The sequence below is a fragment of the Castanea sativa genome, chromosome 5 (assembly GCF_040712315.1).
Source record: "Castanea sativa cultivar Marrone di Chiusa Pesio chromosome 5, ASM4071231v1".
Lineage (NCBI taxonomy): Eukaryota > Viridiplantae > Streptophyta > Magnoliopsida > Fagales > Fagaceae > Castanea > Castanea sativa.
This window is the reverse complement of record NC_134017.1, coordinates 66229386-66255203: the sequence shown is the minus strand read 5'-3', so window position 1 is coordinate 66255203 and position 25818 is coordinate 66229386. Positions and strand designations below refer to the sequence as shown.

The following is a 25818-nucleotide window of genomic DNA, read 5'->3' as shown; positions in this document are numbered from 1 at the left end:
TTTTCAAAAGAGTTCATAGTAATGATCTTAAAGAGTCAAAATTTATTGTGTATTGATACAATTATTTTTATTGATTTCATTATTACTGACTAAATGATCATAAGTATGTAATTGTATAGCCTTTAATAATCATATTTATTATCACACTCCGAGGGGAGTATACTATGCGATTCGGTGCCCCTCACCGTAAACTGATTGGTCACCTTGTGATTTGGTACGGTTTTAGACTGTACAATTCAGTGCACTTTTGTCTATGCTGTGCTGGGCCTTTTATTACCATTTTGGGCTAGTTTGAACTTGCCCAAATATCTTTCTTTTTTTCCTTTGTTTTGGGCTGATTTAGAATTGCCCAATGGGATTTTAGTTGTAAAAAGGGTTTTTAGTTGTAAAAGTTTAGAGTAATTTTTAATTATTGAAAAAGATGTATTTATATATATATATATATATATATATATATATATATAAAATGATAACAGAGTGTACATGCCGTTAGAATGACCTAAGATTGACAACCAATATAAGTTATGGATATACTCTTTCATATCTTTACAAACACCATATCAGAGATCCAGTTTACATTATCACCAAAGATTTATTACATAAAATGTCTTTGTTGAGGCAGTATCCTTATAAGAAATTATAAAAGAAAATTTTAGTTTGCTCAGGCTGTCAAGAGGGAGCAGCCTTCCTTGATGAGAACAAACACACCGCCACCATCTTCCCTTGAAATTCGAAGTTCTTCATCAAGGTAAGTGGTAAGCAACCATGATTCAGCATTGCTTTTTGAGAAAGAGACCTTCAATGGTGGCTGGCCGGAAATGGCCTTTGCAACAGATGAAGCTGTGTCTTGAACAGAGTTGATTAAGCCCTCGAAGGGTGTAAGGTCAATCTTTTGCCCCAGAAATTCCACATTTTCGGGTATCACTATGGAGTCAGTTAATTGGGGAGTCCCAATGATACCTTCTTCAAATTTGATCTGAATAGAGTGAGAAAAAAAAAAGGAAAGGGCTAATTTAGAGCAAAATCCAAAGCTTCAAAGTTCGCTAAGGTGTGATAGAACAACATAGCCAAAGAAAATCTCTGAATGCAGAAGGTACTTGGAATATAATTTTGATTTGCACCCCTTAATATGTGGTCCTTAACAGAGATTTGAACCATATATGCAAGAAATAATCTATAACTTTAGATTGCTGGACTTGTAGGCATAATTAGTGACTGATGAGAAAGGATAACATTAAAAGAAACGAAAATAAAACCTGCACACTCTTTGGACTTCGGACTTCAAACTTGGCACTGTCACCAACTGAAGTTTTAGCCAATGGCCCGGCAAGCAGGACAATATTCTCGACCGTAACATTTTCTGAGTCAATTATCTGTGATATTTCTTCTACCGTCACTAAGGGCAGTGTACCCCTCGACAACAATGGGAATAAACCTGCAAAACATGTGTACCTGCTCCACACACAAAATTCAAATTCACCATGTACATGACTATTCTCATGAGTACTAGAAGAAGAAACACGAGAACTCTTACAAGAAAAAAAACAAAAACAAAAAAAAAAACCAAAACAAAACAAATCTTGTTGTTTCATGTTATATTTCCAATATTAATTGTTGCTATACATCAACTTCCAAGGATAACTACAAACCATTTCTCAGCAAATAGCTAACACAATGACACGTTAAGCAACAACGTCATACCAACTCCTTTTTTTTTTTTTCCTTTTTGAAAGATAATTACAATATGTTACTAACTTGCCTTTCGAACCTTTCTCCCCTAAACCCAAACACTTTGTGGAGGTGCCAATTCGGTTACAAAATCCTTGGCCAAATCGAATTTTTTAGGTTTTGCTTTAAATTAATTCTGTGCCAGACATATAATGTAAAAATAGTGGAATTCTATATGTAAAAACATTACCAGATATAGAGACCTCGATGCGAGCATGCCTCACATAACAAGAACTAGATGAGTGTAAAGATGCACCATTCTTGGGTTGATCATTTTGATCCTGGCTACAAAGCTTGTACACAACCCAAGTCCTGTGGATTTTAGCTTTGGTGGATGTCTGAATTCCATGAAGGGGGCCAAACCAAATTACAAAGCAACTTGATTATCACAAGTCACAAACAGCCCAGAGTTGGATTCCTGTCTTTTTTTTCTAAGTCTTTTCTACCTTAAACAAATGTAGTTCAAATGGAATGTAGTTCAAATGGATGTCTTGTCAAAACTTCATAAATTTTTCCTTTAGTGAGTCGCTTAGTTTCACTGTAGTAGAACATTGCGGCTCTTGTCTCAACTATGTCATTTTAACATATTTCTTTCAAATCTCATTGTTTATATCTATGTTTTCACTAAATTACTGATTACCTCAAAACTTAAGCTATTAGAAAATTATAAAATGATTGAATCATTATTTAGCAGTAGTGCCTTTTAGCTAGAGCCCATTGGCTTCAATCAAGGTGTAAAAGATCAAACTGCAAAACACAAATACAATCTCATATTACCGGTTGAATCATGAACACCTACTGGAATGCTTTCTACAAAATATACTTACTCTACAAGAATCTTACTAAGCAATTACTATAACATAGAGAAAGTTTATAGGCACAACAAAAATCCCAAAACATTTTCAAACAACCTTGTTTTGAGTTATGTTGGATCCGGGTATAATCTTTCTAATTTTATTTTAACTTAGGTTAGACTAACAACTCATGTTTTTTGGTAAAAATGTTGTGACTTGTGAGATTATGACCATAGAAGAACTCATATACTAATAGTCTAATACACCACCCCAACAACAACAAAATTTCTTAGTTTCCAAACAAGATTCATCGAATGATATAGAACTCCTAAAATTCTATGAAATTTTCCATTTCCAAAGGTGAAAAACACAAACTGAACCAACCAAGCAAGTTACTTCTCTACTAAGATTTACTTAAACAAGTTTCAGAATTTCCAATCACTTTTAAGCTTTTGATGCACATGTTCATATATGATACTATTAGAGCAGGTAATCCTGAGAGTTCGAACTGTGTAAACAAACACTTACGCGAGAATCCATTTTCCATTGAGAAGAGTCAAGGCCTCAGTGCGTGCAGGGATGGGATTTTTCGCCTCCAGCTGCTTGATAAGCTCGGTAATCTCGGCTCTTGTCTCACTCGTCGCACTTTGCCCCCGGTTAGTCCCGTTAAACAAGGTCACCAAAGCCTTCTTCAGCCTATCGATCTCTCTTGGCGCCACCGTCGTCACCTCCTCCGCCACCGCCTTCACCTCCTCCACCACCGCCACCGCGGGCCCCTCTTCCTTCTCAGGACCCGACTCCTTTTCGCTCCCCGCTCTGACCCGGAAACTCAGCCTCTCCCGGACCAATTCCCCTGTCCAAATCCGGGTTTTCTCGACCCGTTTCGCTCCGATTTTAACAGAATTTGGCGAAAAAACTGAAGCTCTGGGAGTGAATTGGGTTTGTGGAGTGACCCCTGAGAGAGTGAATTGGCTTAACTGTGACACGAAGGCCATTTTTTCAGTGTTGATTTGGGTTTTTCTTTGCTTGAGAGAGAACAGAGAGGTATGTGAACTGAGAGTTAAGAACACAGAGTAGAGTTAATATATACAGAGAGCTGCACTGAGCGAGAAAATACACCCTGTTATGAGTGTATGTTTCTCTCCTCTCCCTCTCACACCTGGTGAGAGAGACGGAGGAAGCATACACCCATAACAGGGTATACTTCCTCGAACTGAGCAACTATGCCGACTTCCTAGTACGTGTATTAAATTTAAAGGGATCAGTTTTTTGGAGCAACCATGCCGACTACCTAGTCCATACGTGGATGTGAAGGCATTGGAGGAAAATAAGCCGACTTCATGTAGGACAAGAAAGGGTCTGTGTTTGTAATCTGAATTAGACATGAACTTGATTTGTTTGGTTTGTAGTACACTTATACTACTGGCGGGAGAATGTGCGATTGGTCAACAGAATTGCACTAAGTATCAGTGTCCAGCTTGCCATGAGCTCAAGCATTAAGCATGAACGCAAGGTGTTCCTAATTTCAGCTTTTATTTTTTTTTTTTTTAAGTTGGGATGTCCAATGATCTTTGTGCTAAGCACTATGTTTACTGATTTGATTTGTGTATTTTATATGATTTGGGTCACGAGGTTGTGCCTCAAGGAACAAACTTTTATTAAGTTCCCAATAAACCAAAAAGAGTTACATAGGATTGAAAAAAAAAAAAAAAGTTACATAGGATTGAACTTAGCAAAAAAACCAAAAAGAGTTACATAGGAGTGGAAAAAAATTCACGGGATTATGGCTTGATGATGGGAGGCCTTGTTCCAACCCCTTGAAAGAAATGATCTAAGTGATAGTCTCAATAAAGCGCATGTGATACACATAATATTATCCATTATCATCATATGATATGGAATCAATAAACCCACACCGAAGATCCTCTTTTTTCACTCAATAAAATAAATAAATAAAAATATGTACACAAAGTGCAATTAATGTTGTTCTAATCTTATAGAAAGATTCCCTAAAAAAACAAAAACAAAAAACAAAAGTTCTAGAAAATGCAATCAAGGCAGGCCACTAAATTGGGGGGATAATGGTGCCAAATAATAATACTATATAGGCGAAAATGCACTTTTCGTCCTTATATTTTGGGTCAATTCCCATTTTGGTCCCAAAATTGATTTCGTTACGAATTTCGTCCCTAAAAAAAGAAAATCGTTTTTAAAATGGTCCCTGCCGTCAACCCATTGACGGAAACCTCCTACGTGGCAGACGGAAGGTCCTGCTTGCTGACGTGGCAATGACGTGGCCATTAAAATATTATTAAAAATAATTATTTGGAATTTTTAAATGCCACATCAGCATTTTAATTAATAAAAAATTTTAAATTTTTTTTTAATTCCTCAATTTTAATTTTAATTTTAAAAAAAAATAAAAAACAAACAAAAATTTTACTATTTTAGTTTTAAACGATTTTTTTATTTATTTAATTAAATTAATTAGAAAATTCAAAAAGCTTGATGTTTCTCATTTCAGAGAACAACAAGCTTCAATTGTTTTACTAAACAATACCAAAAACGTCTTCCTCCTCCCTCTCTCTAATCAACAAGAACGAAGGCCAAAAATCAACTCAAACTTTCCTCCTCTCATCAAGAACACCTGAAGCCAAAAACCAAAAAAAGAAAAGAAAAGAGGAAGATATCGATCTGGGTTGAACAAGACGGACTGGGTGGTGGAGGGAACGAGCCGAAGGAAGATCTAAACGATGGAGGTGACGAGCCTCGGTGGATCTGGGCTGTCGGATTTTCTCTCCGATCTCTCTGGGTCGGGTCTTTTGGCTTTGCGTGGTGGGTCAGATCGACCTTTCTCTCCTCCGCCGACCCCGCCGAGTCCACCTCCACCACCGAAGCAGCGACGCTCTTCTTCAGGTCCACCGAGTCGAAGGAAGATCTGAACGGTGGAGGTGACGAGCCTCGGTGGATCTGGGTTGATCTTGATTTTGATCTGGGTCTTCGATCTCTTTTTTTTTTTTTTTCTTTTTTTGTTTGTGTTGTTGTGATCTGGATTGGAGTTATTGGTTGTGGGTTTGTGTTCTTGTAATCTGGGTTTGATTGGGAAGAACATTGCTGGGTTTGATTGGGAAGGACATGAAGAACAAGTGTAATGATTTTGTGAAAATTAATAATGATAAGTAATTTTTTTTAAAATTAAATTAGATTTAAGGTTTTTTTTAAATTTATTTTATTTTTTATATTAATTTTCAGACGTGATTCTGTTTAAAAAAAATTAAAATGTGAGGTGGCATTTAAAAATTTCAAATAATTATTTTTAATAATATTTTAATGGCCACGTCATTGCCACGTCAGCAATCAGGACCTTCCGTTTGCCACGTAGGAGGTTTCCGTCAATGGGTTGACGGCAGGGACCATTTTAAAAACGATTTTCTTTTTTTAGGGACGAAATTCGTAACGAAATCAATTTTGGGACCAAAATAGGAATTGACCCAAAATGTAAGGACGAAAAGTGCATTTTCGCCTACTATATAAGTATAAATAACAATTACCAAATATGTCTAATAGATAACTATCGTGATCGTCTTATAGATTAATTAAAAATATTCAAAATTTAGATAAACTTAGTTATTTGTAAATATCCTAAGAATATTGATTTATATTTTATATTATGCAAAAATAAATAAATTATATTGGTTTATGAAATATTTTAAAAAAAAATTATGAGATAAGAAAAAAGTAGTTAATTTTTTTATGATTTTTTATATTTTTTTTAAGATAATATCAAAAATTTTAAAAAATAATTTATTAATAATTATCCTAAAAACACCCAATTCTATTAATATTTTCTCTAAAACACATTCGTCCAAAGGACCCTTCATTGTATTTTGGTCATTCATTCATTGATTATGCTGCTGGGATTTGAAGGGCAAAATTGATTAGTGATAACAGCTTGTGTATCTTCTAATCAATGATTGTACTTGGGTTGGGACATGGGCAAAGGAAAAAAACAAAAACAAAAATCTTTGACACCGAAATGTGCCAAGCCTGGGCCGTCGGCAAATTACATTTTAAAGTTTGAGGCCCATAATAATCTTTCGGCCGAAATGAACAACAAAAACGAAACCCATAACAATCATGGGCTAACACCCAATGCAGCCCACAAGTTTATTTTTGGGCTATGGGATTTTTGCTGTGTAAATTAGGAAAGTAGGGGTGTACACAAAACCTAGAAACTGGAAAAACTGGCCAAAACCGCTCGAATTGTTGCCAAAATTTCTGTGCGGTTCAATTTCGGTTTTCATTTCATAAAAACCGAAAGTTTTAGTTTTGGTTTTGGTGCCAGGTTTGTCTGCACCAAACCCGCTGAAACCAAATTGAATTATATTATAATATATTTTAGGGTAAATTACGTATTTGGTCCCTATCTTATACACCATATTTTAATTTGATCACAACCTTTCAATTGTGTCAATTTAGTCCCTAACTTTTTAGTACTGTGTCAATTTAGTCCCTATAGTTATCTTTTGGATGAAAATTGATGACGTGTCTAATGGCCAAATTAAAAAATTAGTTTCCGTTGATACGATAATAAACTAAAATTTTATTTTGGCCGTTTGTCATGTAAGCAATTTTCATCTAATATATAATGGCAAGGACTAAATTGACATAACATTAAAAGGTTAGGGACCAAATTGACACAATTAAAAGGTTAAGGACTAAATTGAAATATGATGTAAAGGTTAGGGACTAAATATGTAGTTTATCCTATATTTTATATTACATATATAATATGAAACATGGCTTGGGCTTGCAAACATTGGGCCTCCAGCTTTCTATTTGGTTTTATAAACTTTGGGCCTTTGGCCTTTTTGTTTAAAATTAAAACATTGGGCCACTTGCTATTTAAAACCCAATAACCCATTAGATTAACTAACTGAAATTAAACTAATTAAGTATCTAATTAAACTAAAACTAATTAAGTTAAACTAATTAAACTAAAAACAAAAGACATATTTTAGAAACTCTACCCCACATACCCCACGGCTCACACTTTTCACTCTCACCTTGAAACAACCTCCACACTCCACTCCAATCTGATTCTGCCTCCCTCTATCGCCAACCTCCACACATCGGCCTCCCTTTTCCTTTCACTCTCACTCTCTTTTGATTATTGGCTTTGCAGCTTCATTCTTTACTTCTTTTGATCATCGGTATGATTCTTCTCTCTCTCTTCTCTTTTCTTTCTTAATTTTCTTTGTTCAACAGCTCCAAACCCAAAGCCCAAAAATTGAAAACCGACCGAAATCGAAATAAAACCAAAACTGAAAATTTCCAATTATTTCAGTCGGTTTCAGTTGAGAACTTCACAAACCAAAATTTTCGGTTTCGGTTGGCCAAACACTAAGAAAACGCTGAACCAAACCGATTACACCCTTGTAGGAAAGCATCCTACATAATTGGGCTTCTTTTTGTAATGCGGATCCATATTATCTCTTACAAGAAAGTTGGTCAAAAACCCAGAAAATAGCCTCCAAAAATCAGCCAAACCCCACCAAAAAACCAACACAATCCAAAATCCCATAAAAATGTCTTTGCAAACCCACTGAAAAACCCATAAAAAGCCACCGGGAAACTTAGAAAAACAGTCCTAAACAACCTCAAAATAACCTAGTAAGCTCACCGAAAACCCCACTAAAAAACCCAGAGCTCCATCAAAAGCAAGAGTGGCATAGCATAATACATTCAAAAAAGGAATAAAAGATTTAATTGCTGGACTTGTAGGCATAATTAGTAATTGATCATAATGAGAAAGGATAACATTAAAAGAAACGAATATAAAACTTGCAAACGCTTTGGACTTCGTACTTCAAACCTTCTTTTCTTTTCTTTTTTTAAGTCTTCGGACTTCAAACTTGGCATTGGTACTAATTGAAGTTGTAGCCAATGGCCCAGCAAACTGGACAATATTCTGGACCTTAAAATTTTTTGAGTCAATTGTAACTTGTAAGCAAGTGAATCAAATGAATCATCATTTGATTCAGCCTGTGTAATCAAACAAGATCATGATAATGCAAAAAATTTAAACAAATATTTAATGAAGAAATTTACTATAGTAATTTAAAGTTAGGGCCGGTTTAGTTTTTATACTTGCATGCAAAAAAATGAACTAGTCCTTTTTTCAATTTCCGAAAGGAACATGAAGTTAAAATCCTCTAAAGACCTAGTGGCACTAGGGTGCTGACTTGCATATAGCCTATATGATACAGGTGACCCAACCTCTTTCCAAGATCTCATATTATTGCTATGTCTGTCTTCAACAATGGCTTTCTAGTCAAATAAAAATAAAAAAGCTAAATTTTGTATTATGAAAACGGTAAAATATATATATACTAGTTGAATGTCCGTGCGTTGCAAGGTTTTATGTTAAAACTTGTAGAATATATATAATTATCATAACCAAATAAGTAATTATTATAATGAATGGAATAAATTACATTGGTATAACAACCATCAAATATAAAATGATAGCACCTTAATACAAAATTATCTTCTAACATACCAATTGTGCTATAATATCATTTGTAGTTACATTATCACACTATTCGCATATGAATTTTATATCTAATGAATCTAAACCGGCCCTAACTTTAAATTACTAATTTGATTTAATTTGTGTATTTGCTAAGGCAGTAATCAGGTGCTAATTTGATTTAATTTGTGTATTTTATATTTTTGGGACACGGGGATTGTGCCTCTAGCCAGGAACATTTTTTTTTTTAAGTTCCCGATTCTAGTTATCTTGAGTTACATCAGAGTATTCCCTGGGGGAAGGAGTGAACTTAGCAAAAGAAAACAAAAGGTGTTACATAGGAGTGGGAAAAAAAAAGTGTAAAGAGGTTACAGTGCAGTTAATGTTGTCCTAGTCTTCTAGAAAATGCAATCAAGGCAAGGCATTAAACTGGATTAAAGGTGAGTTTGTTTCAACCTTTTGAAATTGGACTTTTTGAAAAAGTGGAGTTTTTAAAAAGTGCAGTATGAAAAAGTGCTTTTTCAAAAAGTTGAGTGTTTAGTAAAAGCGTTAAAAAGTGCTTTTTGAAAAAACTGAGTATTTGGCTAGTTCTTATAAAAGTGGCAATTTGAGGGATAAATTACTAAAACGGACAATGTATATATAAGGGAGTTTATTTCATACTTAAATCAATATTGTGAAATTATTTTTTCTCACCAATATTAGCTAATAATAACCTACCACTTAAGATTTATTGTGAAAATATTGTGATAATTGATACTGATTTTAATTTGAACGTATTATTACAATTATTTTTTTTCTATTTTTTAAAAAAATATTTTTTTCTCACCAATATTAGCTAATAATAACTTATCACTTTAGATTTATTGTGAAAATATTGTGATAAAAATTGATATTGATTTTAATTTGAATGTACTATTAAAATTTTTTTTTTCTCTTTCTAAAAAAATTATTTTGTTACAAATTATTTTGTATTTGGATTTGGACATTTGTTATTGAGAAAGCAGAGGGCAAAGCAGAGAGATGAGAAGAATGAGAAATGGCGTGAAGGGCAATTTGGTAACTTCATCCAGAATCCAACGGTAGGATTGCTCAACGCACATGGGCTTTTTCCGAAATGGAGCTCTGAGCTCCTTTTTCCAAAAGGCAACTCTTGCACATTTTCTTCACAAACCTAAAACGCAACTTTTTGGAAAAAGTTGCATTTTATACCTTACCAAACGAACTTTTGTATTTGTATTTTTCAAAACGTGCTTTTTTGGGTTGAAAAAGTGAAAACAAATAGGCGATAAACTTTTTTTTTTTTTTACTAATAAGTAAGAAGGCGCAAAGACCAAAAAAAAAGAACTAATTTATCAACTTCCTTACAAAAGACTTACGAAAAAAGGTTTATTATTGGGTACTCTGAGAGCATACTCCCTCCCACTCACATAAGGGTGGGTCTCACCCACTATGGGACCCATCCTCATGTAAGAGGGAGGAAGTATACTCCTAGAGTATCTAATAAATTTCCTACGGAAAGATAAAAGAGATAAGTTGGGAACCCCAAGTTGAAGAAATACACGCCCAACGAGCTAAATAACGAGCAAGCTCGTTACATGATAGATAACAAAAAGTGAATTGGGATTAAGCTTAGATAAGCATGGTCATTTCATTGTATTTTGATCATTCATTGATTATGCTGCTGTTATATTTGAAGAATGATGTACTTGGGTTGGGTCATGGGCAAGCAAAAACACTTTGACACCGAAATGAGCTGAGCCTGCGCTGTTGATGAATTACATTTTAAAGTCTTAAGGCCCATAATAATCCTTTTTTTTCTTTTAGAACAGCCCATAATAATCTTTCGGCCAGAAAGATGAACAAAAACAAATCCCATGACAGTCATGGGCTAGCACCTAATGCTGCTCCACTCCTATATCTTTTGGACGCGTAATTCTAGTAGCCCATCTTTTATTGGATAGGAAATTATATTCCTTTCCCTTCTATAAATGAGATAGCCCACAATATTATTTTTGGGCTTGTATTTTTGCTATGTAAATTAGGAAAGCACCCTAAATAGCCCACAATCTTGAACATTGGGATTTTTTTTATGAACGATAAAAAAAGCAACTCTATCCAATCGGATTCAAATGGGAAGGACCTGAAATCATTTATATTTTCAACTTGTAAATTTATTTTCAAGAACCTTTTGATGCAATGGCATTATGCTGTGTCCCATGAAAATAAAATTCCCTACCTTATTGTGTGTGTATATATATATCATATTATATACTATATAATAAAAAGTGAGCTTAGAAGCTGTGATTATGCCAAGTGGCTTCACTATAAAAGTTGAGCTTAGAAGCTGTTGCTACGCCAAGTGACTTCACCAAATTGCATAAATTTTTTATAATTTTTTTAAAAAATAGATACAATTTTTGTTCTTATCTTATTCTCCTATAATATTTAAGTTGATAGAAATCTTAATTTGATTACAATTCAAATTCTTCATCTAATCATTTTATTATTAATTTATTTGATACTATTTATTTTTACTTGAAATATATTACTACACAGTCATAAGAAACCAAAAACAAAAAACAAAACAAAACAGCAATGTTTTCTTTTTTATAGGAAAAATAGCAACATTATTAGGTCGTACTTCATATCAATTTACCAATCTTTTTTTTTTGGATAAAATTAAAAAAAAATTGTAAATAATGTAATACTCCTAAGGATTTGAGTTTAAAATCAACACATTTTCCTTAAAATTCTATATATAACGAAGGAGTATACATATATACTTACAGGTATATGACCTTTTTTTTATTCCACTTTTGATGGGATAGCAACAAACACATTGATTAAATTAAAAAATTTAATTTCACTAGGATTTAAATTCTATAGCAAATGGAACTCTACCACTATATATAAGCTTACTCTAATATGTGAATGCTTAAATCCCATGACAATGCAGGTATGCATTCTTTCTTCACCATCTTTCTTTAACTTCAAAAAAAATTAATGAAAACTTCTCACACAAGTACTTAAATTCATGAATTCCCACAAATTGATAGATAGATTAACCCAATTCATAATATTCAACTTTTGTACTTCTTTGTTATCTTCTACAATAATTGGTGCAGATTTTCGTTACATACTCACATTTACTCACACCTTCATCTCTCAAAGTAACGAAAGAAACAAATAAGTATATTCTTTGTTCTTTTTCTACATTCATATCTTTATTTATGATTTTGGTTAGTTTTTTAATTTTAAATTATGAATAAGTTTGAATATATTCTTAACATTAAATTTTAATTATTGTTTATAGGTTTGTACTTGTGTTATATTCTTCTAAAAAAATAATTAAAATAAAAGAGTATATATCAATTTGGCGACAAAGCTAAATAGATAAGCCTAAGAAACGTTTACTAATAATAGTTTTATGACTTTATCCATAACTTTTACTAACAAATGTGCTAACTTCTAACTACCAAAACCAACAATTGAAGTACTAATCCATATGAAATACCAATTAAATAATCTTAAGAAACAAAGGGATTATAACAAAAATTAACTAGACGAGGATAAAACGACACTAGCACCACCACCGACCTACATGCAAGTTTTTTTTTTTTTTTTTTTTTTTACACTTTAAATGCACTTAATTTGTCTTTCAAATAATATGTACAATTAGTTTGGTTTGGTTGTGTATATTATAGTTGTTTGCCATATATATTTTTTGGGTTAAATAGTTGAAAAATGTTGAAATAACAAGACTTGCAAGATTGAAAAGAAGATCGATTATAAATGAACAATGATTTCTCTATTAGAAGTGTCAATGCATAGAGTTACAAAAAATCCATGGTATAGTTAGAATTAGAAAGACAAAACTATATTGTTCGGATTTGAAAATAAGTTCATAATATATATTTTTGGCTTTTAAATAATACTATTTAAGCACTTTTAATGAACAATGTTTTTGGAGTGATTATATTTATACATGGTTATAATAAATATTGTAGGGTCATTGAGCCTAGGAATATATGTGGGGTAGCCCAAGAGTATTCTTCGGGCTAGAAGCCCAATCCGAGGACGTTCAATGGACCGAGGGTGTATGAATGTTAACTCATAAGAGAATACTAGGAAATGAAGAGATAGTGTCTGAGTAAATATGGCCGAGGAAGATTGTGTCCTCGGTGAGGTGAAGCCAAGGTAGGAGGGTTGTTTGATATCCGCAGGCTATGTTCTATAAATTCCTATGGGATAGGGAAGACATGGTACACGTGGGGGATAAGAAGAAGGACGGTGGAATATCTAAGATAAAACTGTAACCACCGCCTCCGCATTAAATATTCTGCAACTGATATTCTGGCCGCATTAATGGGGAAGTGAGACCTGAACATCAGGTTTGAAACTTGACCCCTATCTCTAGAGACTTCAAAGAAGGTGGATGGGACAAGTATCTAAACCAACGATCTAACCATGAGGTGGAGAATGAGAATGAAAAGAAGAAGAGAGTATAAAAGAGAGAGGGGACCTTCAATAAGAAGGGGGATTTTTTTTGGAGAAGAAAAGAAAAAGTACATTGTAAACCTAACTATCCACAATTGTAATCTATCTTGAGAAACAGTAATATAAATTATCATCGAATTGTGTCCGAGGAACAGTTTTTATTCGTATTCATATAAACAAATCCTTATAAGTGCCATTGTGACGAAAACCCATCATTATTTGTTATCTAAACATCATTAGAACTTAGATTTGAAGCCCACTCTCTACAAATTTTATTGTAAAAAGGCTTTTCAGGCCTATTTCCTTCTGATTATAGGTCCGGACTCGAATTGTGTCCTTACAATTGGTGCCATCTGTGGGTATTCTTGTGTTCTAAGAAGTTTGGCATGATGGAAGGCTCAGGTCCACACCGTACGGAGTCTGTGGGGTCTCAGCATGGGGATCATTTCTTGCATCTTGAGCACGAAGAAGTCCGTGAAGGGAGTGTACACACAACACGCACTAGCAGGAGTAGAAGCCATTCACAAGGGGGAAGCAAAGTTCCTTACGAGGAAGATACAAAAGCCATGCAGAAGGAAATTGACAACCAGAAGAGGAAGTTGCGTCGTGAAAGGCGAAGGCGAACTCCTTCTTTCTTTAATCCCTCCTCTGAAGGCTCTAAGGATGATAATTACAGGCCGAGGTCAAGGACTCCCCCGGATGAATCTTTCTCTTACGACGATGACAACCCGCATGGGCGGAAGGGTAAAAATTCTTCTTCCAAGGGCCTGGGAAACGATGCTATGGGTAGGGCATTACATCAAATCTCCAGGTCACCCTTCACGCGCCAATTGGAAGAGAGGAGGCTCCCTCAACGCTTCACACAACCAGCCTTTACCATTTATAATGGCTGAACAGATCCTGTGGAGCGTGTAAGTCATTCAGTCAAAGGGTGGCGGTACATTCTAAAAATGAAACTTTGATATGCAAAGTATTCCCCTCCAGCCTGGGACCTGTGGCGATGAGGTGGTTTAATGGCTTGAGGGCAAACTCTATCAATTCTTTCAGGAAACTTACTAGAGCATTTGGCTCTCGTTTCATCACATGCAGTAGGGTTCCCCAGCCTTTGGATTCGTTATTGTCCATGGCCATGAGGGAAGGGAAAACCCTGAGAATATATTCAGACAGGTACTGGGATATGTTCAATGAGATTGATGGGGACTTTGATGATGTAGCGATAAGGAACTTCAAGGTCAGCCTACCTACGGAGCGCGACTTGAGGAAATCTTTGACCAAAAAACCTGTCAGGAATGTGCGTCGGCTCATGGATCGCATTGATGAGTACAAAAGGGTTGAGGAGGATCAGCAGCAAGGAAAGGGAAAGGCGAAGGTTATCCCTCAGGAGAGAAGGGATTTCAAATCGGATAGATATAACAATAACAGGCCTAGGAGAGATTTTTCCAGACAAGCTGGTCCTACTGCCTCACAAGTGGTCAACGCCATTTTTAAGGAATCAGTGTAACAGCTGTTGGAGAAAATCAGGCATGAGTCGTACTTTAAATGGCCCAAAAAGATGGCGAGGGACCCTTTGAGACACAACCAAAGCCTCCATTGCCATTATCACCAAGAAAGAGGTCATACCACTGAGGATTGTCAGACTCTGTGGAACCATTTGGAGCAATTGGTTAAAGAGGGAAAATTAAAGCAATTCTTATATCAGCCTAATAGGCAAGGAAACCACTCAAGGGCGGCAAACCATAGTAGCACTTCATCAAGGCCTCCTCTTGGTACAATCAATGTTATTTTCGCTGCACCTGGAAGGACTGTCTCAAATCCTTCAAGGGTGATGTCTGTAGCTTGGACCCTGGCCGAGGAGTCTAGGGATCAACCGAAGAGGGTTAAGGCGAGTATCCTACCAATTTTGGGTTTCTCAGAAGAGGACAAAATCAGGACTATCCAACCACATGATGATGCCTTGGTTGTTACCCTAAGGATAAGAGAATACGATGTGAGGAGGGTGATGGTTGATCAGGGGAGTGGCGCAGATATCATGTACCCTGACCTGTTTAAAGGGTTAAACTTAAAGCTTGAAGATCTTACAGCTTATGACTCACCCTTAATAAGCTTTGAGGGAAAGGCCGTCATACCAAAAGGGCAAATTAGGCTACCTGTGCAATCAGGCCCAGAAGTGGTGAACGTAGATTTCATTGTGATAGACGCCTGTTCTACCTATACGGCTATTGTGGCAAGACCTTGGTTGCATGCTTTAGGTGCTATTTCCTCAACCTTGCATGTCAAAATTAAATTTTCGTCTAGGGATCAGGTGGTGGAACTGCTTGGAAGTCAATCTGTGGCTCGACAGTGTATCACGGCTGCAATTCTGCATCAGCCTGAACTGAAGTCCTCGTCCTCGGCTGACGGAAAGTCGTAGCAATCAAAGTCTCTGGCCACAACCAGGGTACCATAGCTAGAAGAACCTGCATGTGAGGAACTAGAAAGGGTTTTTATAGATGACGACCCTGAGAAATTCTTTCAGATGGGAGTTCAATTGCTACAGGAGGAGAAAGCAAAGTTGGTTATGTTTTTAAAGAAAAATATGGATGTATTTGCATGGAATGCTTACAAAGCCCCTGGGGTTGATCCGAGTTTCATTTGTCATCATTTAAATGTCAATCCAGCTGTAGTACTGAGGAGGCAACCACCTTGACGCTCCTCTAAAGAGCATTCTGAGGCTATCAAGAAAGAAGTGCTCAAACTTAAGAAGGGGGGTGCTATCAAAGAAGTTTTTTATCCGGAATGGTTAGCTCATACAGTGGTGGTAAAAAAGAAAAATGGGAAGTGGAGAGTGTGCGTCGACTTCACAGATTTGAACAAAGCTTGTCCTAAAGACTCTTTCCCAATGCCTTGAATAGATCAGTTGGTGGATGCTACTATTAGGCATCCTCGGGTGAGTTTTTTGGATGCTTTCCAAGGCTATCACCAAATACCTTTAGCTGTGGAGGACCAGGAGAAAACTGCATTTGTCTCTCCCACAGGAAATTACCATTATAAGGTAATGCCCTTCAGTTTGAAAAATGCAGGGGCTACCTATCAAAGGATGATGACTAGGATGTTTGAGCCACAACTAGGAAAAACTATTGAAGTATATGTGGATGACATGGTGGTGAAAAGTAAAGTGGTTTCCGCGCATCTAGAAGATCTAAGTGACATTTTTCAAACGCTGAGAAGGTATAAGTTGCGACTTAATGCCTCTAAGTGTTCTTTTGGTGTGGGGTCGGGTAAATTTCTAGGCTATATGGTAACTCACCGGGGAATTGAAGTTAACCCGGCTCAGGTGAAGGCCATTAACAACTTACACCCACCTCGGAATCCTAAAGAGGTTCAGAGGCTAACAGGAATGACTACTGCCCTTAACCGATTTATTTCTCGGTCCGCGGACAGATGTAGGCCTTTCTTTCAGTTGTTGAATAAGTGGAAGAGATTTTAATGGACCGAGGAGTATGCGTTGGCTTTTCAACAGCTTAAAGAGTATCTCTCACGACCACCCGTTATGTCTCGACCAGAAATTGATGAAGTTCTATTCGCATATATTGCGGTGGCTAATCATGCAGTTAGTCTGATTCTTATACGGGATGATGATAATGTACAAAGGCCAGTTTATTATGTAAGCAAGTCTCTACATGAGGCCGAGGTGAATTCTTTACCGTTGGAGAAAGCAATCCTGGCAGTGGTGCACGCTACGCGTAGGCTTCCCCACTACTTCCAGTCTCATACAGTTGTTATCCTAACTTAATTCCCTTTTAAGTCTATACTTCGGAATGCAGACTACACGGGAAGGATTGCCAAGTGGAGTACTATCCTAGGGGCTTTTGATATCAAATATATGTCTCGCACCTCTATAAAGGGAAAAATCATTGCGGATCTGGTGGCGGAGTTTGTTGAGCCCTCATTAGAAGAGTATATTAAGGGATCAAGCATGGATGGAAAATCGGTTGGTATGATCTCGTGCAAACAACCTCTGTTATGGAAGGTGTATGTTAATGGAGCAGCAAATCAAAAAGGATCTAGGGTGGGGCTAGTTTTGGTATCCCCTGAAGGAATTACTTTTGAGAAATCCTTGAGATTGGGGTTCTCGACCACAAACAATGAGTCAGAATATGAAGCTCTCCTCGCCGAAATGAACATGGTTCATAAAATGGGAGGAAATGTGGTACAAATATTCTTAGATTCACAGTTGGTGGTAAGCCAAATGGAAGGGAAGTTAGAGGTAAGAGATTTAAGAATGCAAAGATACCTAACCCGGGTCAGGTATACACAATCCAAACTTGAGTCTTTTTCTTTATTACATGTATCCAGGTGTGGGAATACCCATGCTGATTCCTTGGCCACACTCGTAACATCCTCAACGCAAAGCCTACCTCGGGTCATCCTTGTTGAAGATCTATGGAAACCCACTAGGACGAGTAATGATGCCATCCGAAATCATCAAATTAAGGTGGGGCCTAGTTGGATAGATCCAATTGTGACATTCCTCAAAGATGATATCTTGCCCAAAAAAAGGTCCGAAGCTAATAAGGTACGTAGGAAAGCACCTCGATTCTGGTTATCCGAGGACCAGAAAATATATGAACGCTCTTTTTCAGGACCATATTTGCTATGTATACACCTAGAAGCAACGGAGTTATTTTTAGAAGAGTTGCATTAGGAATTTGCGAAAGCCACATTGGAGGAAGGTCTTTAGCTCATAGAGCTCTTACTCAGGGATATTGGTAGCCCAATATGCAGAGAGAATCACAAGATTATGCGAAGAAATGTGACCAATGTCAAAAATTCGCTCCTAACATACATCAATCAGGGGGTGTTCTTAATCCTCTGTCTAGTCTTTGGCCTTTTACTCAATGGGGCTCGGACATTGTTGGGCCTGGACATTATTGGGCCTTTCCCAAAAGCAGCAGGGAATAGGAGGTGGCTACTCGTTGGAACGGATTATTTCACCAAATGGGTTGAAATTGATCCATTATCAAATATCAGAGACATGGAAGCAAAGAAGTTTGTATGGAAGAACATTGTCACCAGGTTTGGAATCCTTTGTACTCTCATTTCAGATAACGGTCTACAATTTGATAGTAAGGCCTTTAGAAGATACTGTTGTGATCTAGGAATCACGAATAGATATTCCACTCCAGCTTATCCTCAAGGGAATGGGCAAGCCGAGGCGGTCAATAAAGTGATAGTCAATGGGCTCAATAAAAGGTTAGATGATGCTAAAGGTAGATGGGTGGAAGAATTGCCACATGTCTTGCGGACATATCGAACTACACCTCGAAGGTCCACAGGAGAAACGCCTTTCTCTATGACTTATGGAGCCGAGGCAATAATACCTCTAGAAACTGGATTCCCGACATTAAGGACGAGCTCGTTCACTTCAAGCAGTAATGACAATCTATTGGAAAAAAACCTAGACTTAGTTGAAGAACGGCAAGAGAATGTTATGGTGCAGCTAGCTTATTATCAACATAAACTCAAGCAGGGATATGATTCTCATGTAAAGCTACGGCCACTTGCACCAGGAGACTTGGTACTGAGGAAAGTTTTGGGCACTACAAAGAACCCGGCATGGGGAAAACTGGGGCCCAACTAGGAAGGACCTTATCGTATTACCTCAGTCGCGGGCATAGGGGCTTATAATCTTGAAGATCTAGATGAGTATATTGTATAACGTCCCTGGAATGTAAATAATCTACGAAGGTATTATTATTAAATAAAAAAACATTTCTGCCTTTTTTATATCCATTGACACTATATTGCGTCGATTATCTCCATTTGTTTAAGTATCAATCTGAAGCTTGGTCATGCCTGGATCCTCGGACCACATACCTCGTCTAAATTGATATTTTATCAAATATTAAACAGAACCTTAGTTATGTCTGGTCCTTGGATCATCTACTTTGGGAAAATTAACACTTCAGTTCATTTTATTAAGTATCAAACTGAAGCTTGGTCATGCTTGTATCCTCGGACCACATACCTCATCTAAATTGATATTTTATCAAGTGTTAAACAGAATCTTAGTTATGTCTGGTCCTCGGATCATCTACTTTGGAGAAATTAATACTTCAGTTCATTTTATTAAGTATCAAACTGAAACTTGGTCATGCCTGGATCCTCGGACCACATACCTCTTCTAAATTGACATTTTATCAGGTGTTAAACAGAACCTTAGTTATGTCTGGTCCTCAGATCATCTACTTTTGAGAAATTAACACTTTAGTTCATTTTATTAAGTGTCAAACTGAAACTTGATCATGCTTGGATCCTCGGACCACAGACCTCGTCTAAATTGATATTTTATTAATGTTAAACAGAACCTTAGTTATGTATGGTCCTTGGATCATCTACTTTGAGGAAATTAACACTTCAGTTCATTTTATTAAGTATCAAACTGAAGCTTGGTCATGCCTGGATCCTCGGACCACATACCTCGTCTAAATTGATATTTTATCAGGTGTTAAACAGAACCTTAATTATGTCTGGTCCTCAGATAATCTACTTTGAGAAAATTAACACTTCAGTTCATTTTATTAAGTGTCAAACTGAAGCTTGGTCATGCTTGGATCCTCGGACCACATACCTCATCTAAATTGATATTTTATCAAGTGTTGGATAAAAAACTTTAGCTATGTCTGGCCATCGGATCATCTACTTTAGGGAAATTAACACTTCTTGTTATCCATGTATCTCATATATGTTGATTTTCTATTGGCCATTGGTATAAATTTAGTTATGATTTAACCTCAGCCTGTTCATATTTTAACTTGAAACTAGGCCTAAGTTTGCACTTCTGCTTGTAAAAACTTGTAGACTCCAAAGTATAGTGATAAATGGGTAGAAGCCCATGAGCATCACTTAATGCATTTGCAAGTATATTGAACATATTGTCTAAATCATTCCATATTGCTTCCTTAGAATTGTTAGTTAATTTATGAAAGTAAATAGACTATTGTTCTAGGTATGGTAAACAAACATCAAGAACCATAAACAAAGTAACCAAACAAGCATCAAATAAAATAAATAAACTTGCTTTTTTTATTGATCCGAAATATTTTTGGAAGTACAATTACTCGCAAGTAGTCGAAATTACAAAGGATAAAAGTAAAAGGGAAAGTAGGGAAGAGGAGAGAGCAATCATGGCTTTAGCGTTATCTTTAGGGGGCCTTTGGGATTTTTTGGAATCTGAGGTTACGCCGAGGAGTCAGCAACTATCCCTTTGCCTTTCGGATCTTCCCTCAAAGTTATTGGAACTGTTGCTAAGACAAGCTCCATTGTCTGGTCACTCTGTTTGTCCTTAGAAGATTCCTTAGGAGCATTAGAAGGCTGTGTATCCTCAAATAGCACCCTTTCTGTTAGTTCAGCATGCTTAGAAGGCTAACTTTTAGTAGGGACAGGATCTTTAGCTACCTCGCTTTGTTTATCCTCAGCTCCTTGTATGTCAGCATCATCCTAGACTTGAGGAGGGTCAAAGGCGTGAATGGCTGGGGGGAAGTAGACATTCTCTGCCTTCCAAAGGATGGAAGAAGCATCAACCCTAGCTCGAGGAAGTGCCTCATTCCATACTTGGAGGCAGTAATGCCTACATACCTCAGGGACTTGAGCCTTGAAAGTTTCGGTGGTCTCTGTCACGCCGACCTCATAACCTTCTTGTTCAGCTTGGTCATTTGCTTTCTCAGCCTCCTCTTTTGCTTGGATGGCCTCTTTTTTGGCCTTGATAGCCTCCTCCCTTGCCCTCTCCGATTCCTTCAAATCATTCTTAAGACCCTCAATCAACTTCTTCGCAACAGCAAAGTTCTCGTCGGCTTGCCTAAGCTACAGTCTCTGATCCTCAGCCTGTTTTTCGGTTGTTTTTAGAGCAGCATCCAAACCGGACTTTTCACTCTCTGCTTGGTCAGTTTATCCGAGACCTCTTTTAGTTTCTTCTTCTGTAGGTCAAGGATCCTCTGGGTATTGTCACGCCTTAATTCTTCGACCTTGAGGGACTTGTACGTGCTAATAACAATCTCCTCTGCCCTGTGAGTAGACTGAACGGCCTATGTGTAGAAGACAGTAAAGTTGTAAAACAAAAGTTAAAGCCTTTTCAAATATAAATGGAGGTAAACAAGACTTGGATGAATTCCTTACCATAGTAAGTTCCTTCTTCAAAGTCATGAAGACATTCTGATCTATCGTTCTTCTGAGCTCACCCATGTCCTTGGGTAACAGTAAGGCTTGCTCCAGCACATCTGCTACACAGGTAGCCGTCCCTGCATCTGAGTTCCTGATGGTTGTGTCAACAGTGACTGCCTGATCATCCACGGTCATCTCAGGAGCCTAGATTGGGGCATGTGAGGAACATAGGACTCAGTCTATCTATCTGACCTCGTCTGCACTGTGCGGGCCAGCTTTCCCCCTTTTTCGGGCTCAAGTTCCTTGGGAAGAGAGTCTTTCCCTCCCTTAATCGTGTCTTTCCCTTTCGGCTGATCTCTTTTCCTTTTATGGTCAGCTTGGTTAGCGCGTTGAGATTGGGTAGGAGGAGGAGGAGGGATCTTAGATTCAGAGACTTTCTCAACGCCTTTATCTTTGACTTTGGGTTAGGGTACCTTAGGAGGCTCTTGAGTCCCCACTTGAGCTTCCAGTACGTCCTTGAGACTTGGCTTTGGCTTGCATTGGATGCCCATGATATCAGGTTGTTGGGTGGTGCTTGGTAGGACTGAGGAGGATGCGCCGAGGATAGCAGCTTGATCTTCAAGGGAATGAGGTTGGTTAAAAACCTCGAACTCGTCCTCGGAATCAGACACTTCAACAATCTCTTCTTCTTCCTTTATACTAGGTTGAGAAGAGGTTGCTTCGCCAGATGTGGGTTGAGTTGGAAGAGAGATTAAGGGAATACCGTCTAGTATGGGTTGAGGGGGTTGTACGGGATGTGTGATAAGACTGCCTTGAGGAATGGGAGTTCCCTCAAATAGCAGGAAACCTTTGACGGCAATGCTTATCCGATGTAGGCGCGGGTCCTTGGCTCTAATCACGCACTTCGGCGCTTGGAAAGCTTTGGAGATGGGATCGTAGCCGAGGATTAAATGAGCCGCTCGGAGTTGGCAGTCAGAGTGTACAAAAACTTCAGCCCTCAGTATCTTGTCTAATCTTGCGAAATCAACAAGATGACGATGGCGATCCGCTGCGTGTGGATCTGCAAAAATTGTTGACAAGGGAAAAATTTTATTATTATTATTAGCATAAGCAAACGTTTTATATGATTATAGGTTTAAAAAGAATGGTTCTGAATAGTTGAACCGGATCCAGAACTTCACCTGGGGTCCCCTCCCTTGTCGGACAGGGAAGGCCATCGTGCCAATCCCCTGATATGAGTAGGAAGTCATTTTTCAGACCCTTGTTGGATTCGGGAAGGCATTGGATTAACCTAACTTCTGGATATCTAGATTTTAGATAATATCCACCTTGTTTCTTCAAATAATGAAGGTTATAAACCCAGTTCACATCGTGATGGGTGAGTCCTAAGTTCATCTTTTCATTCAAGGCATCTACAGGACCCATAATCCTAAACATGTTTGGGGCGCATTGGGTAAGGGCTAATCTAAACGCCCTAAGATAATCCCTAGTAATGGCTTCAATTGGGATTTTCATCCCTCCTTCTATGAATGCTATCATTGGGATTACTACCTCTCCCGTTTCCCTCTTCTCATACCACTCCCCTTCCGAACAGTATTTGACAGATACCGTCGGTGGAATTCTGTACCTAGCCTTAAATTGTTCTATGTTTTCGTTTGAATCTACTAGTGATGCAAATTTGCCCATGTTTAAGAGCGAAGTGTGGGTATGAGGGAAGAGCTAAGAAATTATATGAGCCAAAGAAAAGTAAAAACCGGAGAGAGAAAAAGAGAAATAATGAAAGATGGAGTTTGGGAAACTTACTTTAATAAACGACAAAGTCACCTCGACCTAGTGATTGGTAAAATATGAGGGCGCGTGTAGATTGCAAAAAAAAAAATTTTGGCAGATACGCGGAATGGGTGTTGTAATGTGTGAAATGGTTTGAATTGTTGGTTTTTATACCAAGGAAAATTGTAAAGGCATGAAACTTCCCGCTTATGTTCCTATGTCATCCTCAACCGTTGGATGTGCATCATGTCGCTAGGCGTGGGGGACAAAAAGACGTCAGAATTTAATTTAAAGACGTTTCGCATACCGATACGTCAGGAATGTGCTAGGGGCAGTTCAAGAGTCATCATCCCTGTTAGCGAAGATGTATGGTGTACACAAAGCTAAAACAGTGACAGGTGTCGAGATCCTCTTTTCCTCCCGAAGTAACAAAATGAGAATCTCGAGGGGCTATTGTAGGGTTATTGGGCCTAGGAATATATGTGGGGTAACCCAAGAGTATTCTTTGGGCTAGAAGCCCAGTCCGAGGACGTTTAATGGACTGAGGGTGTTTGAATGTTAACTCATAAGAGAATACTAGGAAAAGAAGATATAGTGTCTGAGTAAATATGGCCGAGTAAGATTGTGTCCTCAGCAAGGTGAAGCCGAGGTAGGAAGAGGGTTGTTTGATATCCACAAGCTATGTTCTAGAAATTCCTATGGGATGGGGAAGACATGGTACACATGGTAGATAAGAAGAAGGGCGGTGGAATATCTAAGATAAAGCTGTAACCACCGCCCCCGCATTAAATGCTCTGCAACTAATATTCTGGCCGCATTAATGGGGAAGTGAGACATGAACATCAGATTTGAAACTTGGCCCCTATCTCCAGAGACTTCAGAGAAGGTGGTTGGGACAAGTATCTAAACCAGCAATCTAACCATGAGGTGGAGAATGAGAATGAGAAGAAGAAGGGAATATAAAAGAGAGAGGGGACCTTCGGTAAGAAGGGGGAATTTTTTTGGAGAAGAAAAGAAAAAGTACATTGTAAACCTAACTATCCACAATTGTAATCTATCTTAAGAAATAGTAATATAAATTATCATTGGATTGTGTTCGAGGAACAGTTTTTATTCGTATTCATATAAACAAATCCTTGTAAGTGCCATTGTGACAAAAGCACACCATTCTGTGTTATCTAAACATCATTAGAACCTAGATTTGAAGCCCACTCTCTACAAATTTTATTGTAAAAAGGCTTTTCAGGCCCATTCCCTTCTGATTATGGGTCCGGGCTTGAATCGTGTCCTTACAAGTATTTTTGCATTAATTATATTTATTTATATAAGATTATAATTATTTAATCGTTCTTTATTCATTCAACAACATTAGTTTTATTTTTATTTTTAGACTAATATATGCTCCTTGAGTTGATGTCACACCAACTTATATCTTTATTGGGGCATTTTGACTAAATTAAAAAATACACACGCACATGTAGCATGATTTTTACTTTCAATTATAAAATAATAAATCATTTATCTATTAATTTCTTAAACAAAAATTATACGTTTTATGAGTTTACGCTTAACTTTGTTTCAATTATTTATGAATTCATATTTTTTTTTCATGCATACACACACACATGTAGCATGATTTTTACTTTCAATTATATAATAATAATTTATTTGTTAATAAAATTATTCGTTTTGTAGGTTTATACCTAAAACCGTGCAATGCACGGGTATTAAACTAATATATATATGTATGTATAGTTGAGTTAAATTCTAAGATAACTCAGCTATGTAGATTTTAGGATACTTACACTATAGAGTTACTAGAATCCTAACAACCATTATTAATCCCAAAAAAAAAATTACAAATTTAGTACCTATTATTTTAATTAAATGTCAGTTTGGTCCTCAACATTTCAAAATGTGTCAATTTAGTCTCTAACCTTTTGTTATTGGGTCAAATTAGTCCTTACAGTTAAGTGATTGATGAAAAATGCTGACGTGGCTAACAGTAAAAATAAAAAATAATTTTTATGCTAACTCAGATACTTAAGTGTGCTGCTGACTAGGATTAAACTTAAATAAAAACAAAAACTAGGGGGTCTTACATTTGGATCAAAATCCCTATATCAATCATGCCCCTAACCCCAATATGTTTCACATTTTGGTTTAAAGAGAAGAGAATAGACTGAAATTTGCTGGCTCGACCTGAACCCGCCCATTTTGTTTCGAATTAAATATGGGACAACCTACGGCCCACCTATTTTTTTGTGGGCCAACTCAACCTGACCCGCAGCTCACCCGTTTTTTCAACTTTTTTTTTCCCTAAAAAATATTTAAAAACTATATGGCATTATGGCA

General features: G+C 37.1%; 1 protein-coding gene across 1 annotated transcript; it reads right to left on the bottom strand.

The window, feature by feature from the left end:
• Positions 1 to 536: 536 nt before the first annotated feature.
• Positions 537 to 3652, bottom strand: LOC142636057 (plastid-lipid-associated protein, chloroplastic-like). The gene is made up of 3 exons (XM_075810127.1): positions 3051 to 3652; positions 1257 to 1452; positions 537 to 976 (listed from the first exon to the last, which is right to left on the bottom strand). Exons 1-3 carry the CDS (start codon positions 3515 to 3517, stop codon positions 662 to 664), a joined length of 978 nt encoding a protein of 325 aa, XP_075666242.1. The 5' UTR covers positions 3518 to 3652; the 3' UTR covers positions 537 to 661.
• Between the last annotated feature and the right edge of the window lie 22166 nt (positions 3653 to 25818).

Bases quoted from the DNA above. Each gene is read 5' to 3' on its own strand.
- LOC142636057 (XM_075810127.1), bottom strand. From the start codon at position 3,517: ATGGCCTTCGTGTCACAGTTAAGCCAATTCACTCTCTCAGGGGTCACT. The intron at 1,453-3,050 runs GTAAGTGTTTGT...TGTGTGGAGCAG, and splicing joins AATGGAAAATGGATTCTCGC to GTACACATGTTTTGCAGGTT. The intron at 977-1,256 runs GTTTTATTTTCG...CACTCTATTCAG, and splicing joins GAAGTCCAAAGAGTGTGCAG to ATCAAATTTGAAGAAGGTAT.